General features: G+C 43.9%; 1 protein-coding gene across 1 annotated transcript in view; it reads right to left on the reverse strand.

The window, feature by feature from the left end:
* The window catches only part of PROM1 (prominin 1), a 79943-nt gene that overhangs the window by 9189 nt on the left and 70021 nt on the right, over positions 1-733 (reverse strand). The window contains exon 21 of the mRNA XM_023515338.1: positions 32-124. Within this exon, the coding sequence (XP_023371106.1) occupies positions 32-124 (93 nt within the window). The remainder of the gene's footprint in view (positions 1-31; positions 125-733) is intronic.

The following is a 733-nucleotide window of genomic DNA, read 5'->3' on the forward strand; positions in this document are numbered from 1 at the left end:
AAAAAAAAAAAAAAAAAGATGAAATTCTTACCGTAGGATTGACAACAAAGCCACACAGAAAGACATTAACAACGGAATCCAGCACAGTGGCCACAGGCTTGCAGGAGGCCATTTTCTCACGGACCTAGGGGAATAAGAAACACAGCGACTTTAACTGAGCCACATCCGCAAAAATCCAACAGGATCAGATGTGCCGCTGACCCTTGACTCGGTTTCACACAGAGAAAGTCTCCGTGTCCTCTGAGACAAGGAGCTGACCGCAGATTGGTAAGGATGAGTTCTATTAGCTTGCCGTCAGCCCTCCATCACCAGGGATTCTGTAGCAACCACAGACCAAAAATACAAAGGAAAAATGGAAAAAGGTGGCTGCACCTATACTGAACAAGCACAGACGATGTTTTCTCGTCATTATTCCTTAAACAATGTAGTAAAACAAAATTTATGTTGCATTTACATTGTATTAGTTACTATGGGTAATCCAGGAGCAATTTACAGTCTGCAGAAGAATATATGTAAGTAACATGCACAGACTATGCTATTTTATTATATATCAGGGACTGGCGCATCCTCGAATTTTGGTATCTGTCAGGGTAGGGGCTGGCCCTGGAACCCGATCTCAGTGGACGCCAAGGGACAACTGTATCTTCATTAAAGCAAGACCCACCCTCGTTCTCTGAGTCTCTGTTTCCCCACGTGCTATTAAATCGGGAAGAGCTATCCCACATGGCTCCTT

Source organism: Otolemur garnettii, unplaced genomic scaffold (genome assembly GCF_000181295.1).
Source record: "Otolemur garnettii isolate 467f Iridium unplaced genomic scaffold, OtoGar3 scaffold00069, whole genome shotgun sequence".
NCBI classification, from domain to species: domain Eukaryota; kingdom Metazoa; phylum Chordata; class Mammalia; order Primates; family Galagidae; genus Otolemur; species Otolemur garnettii.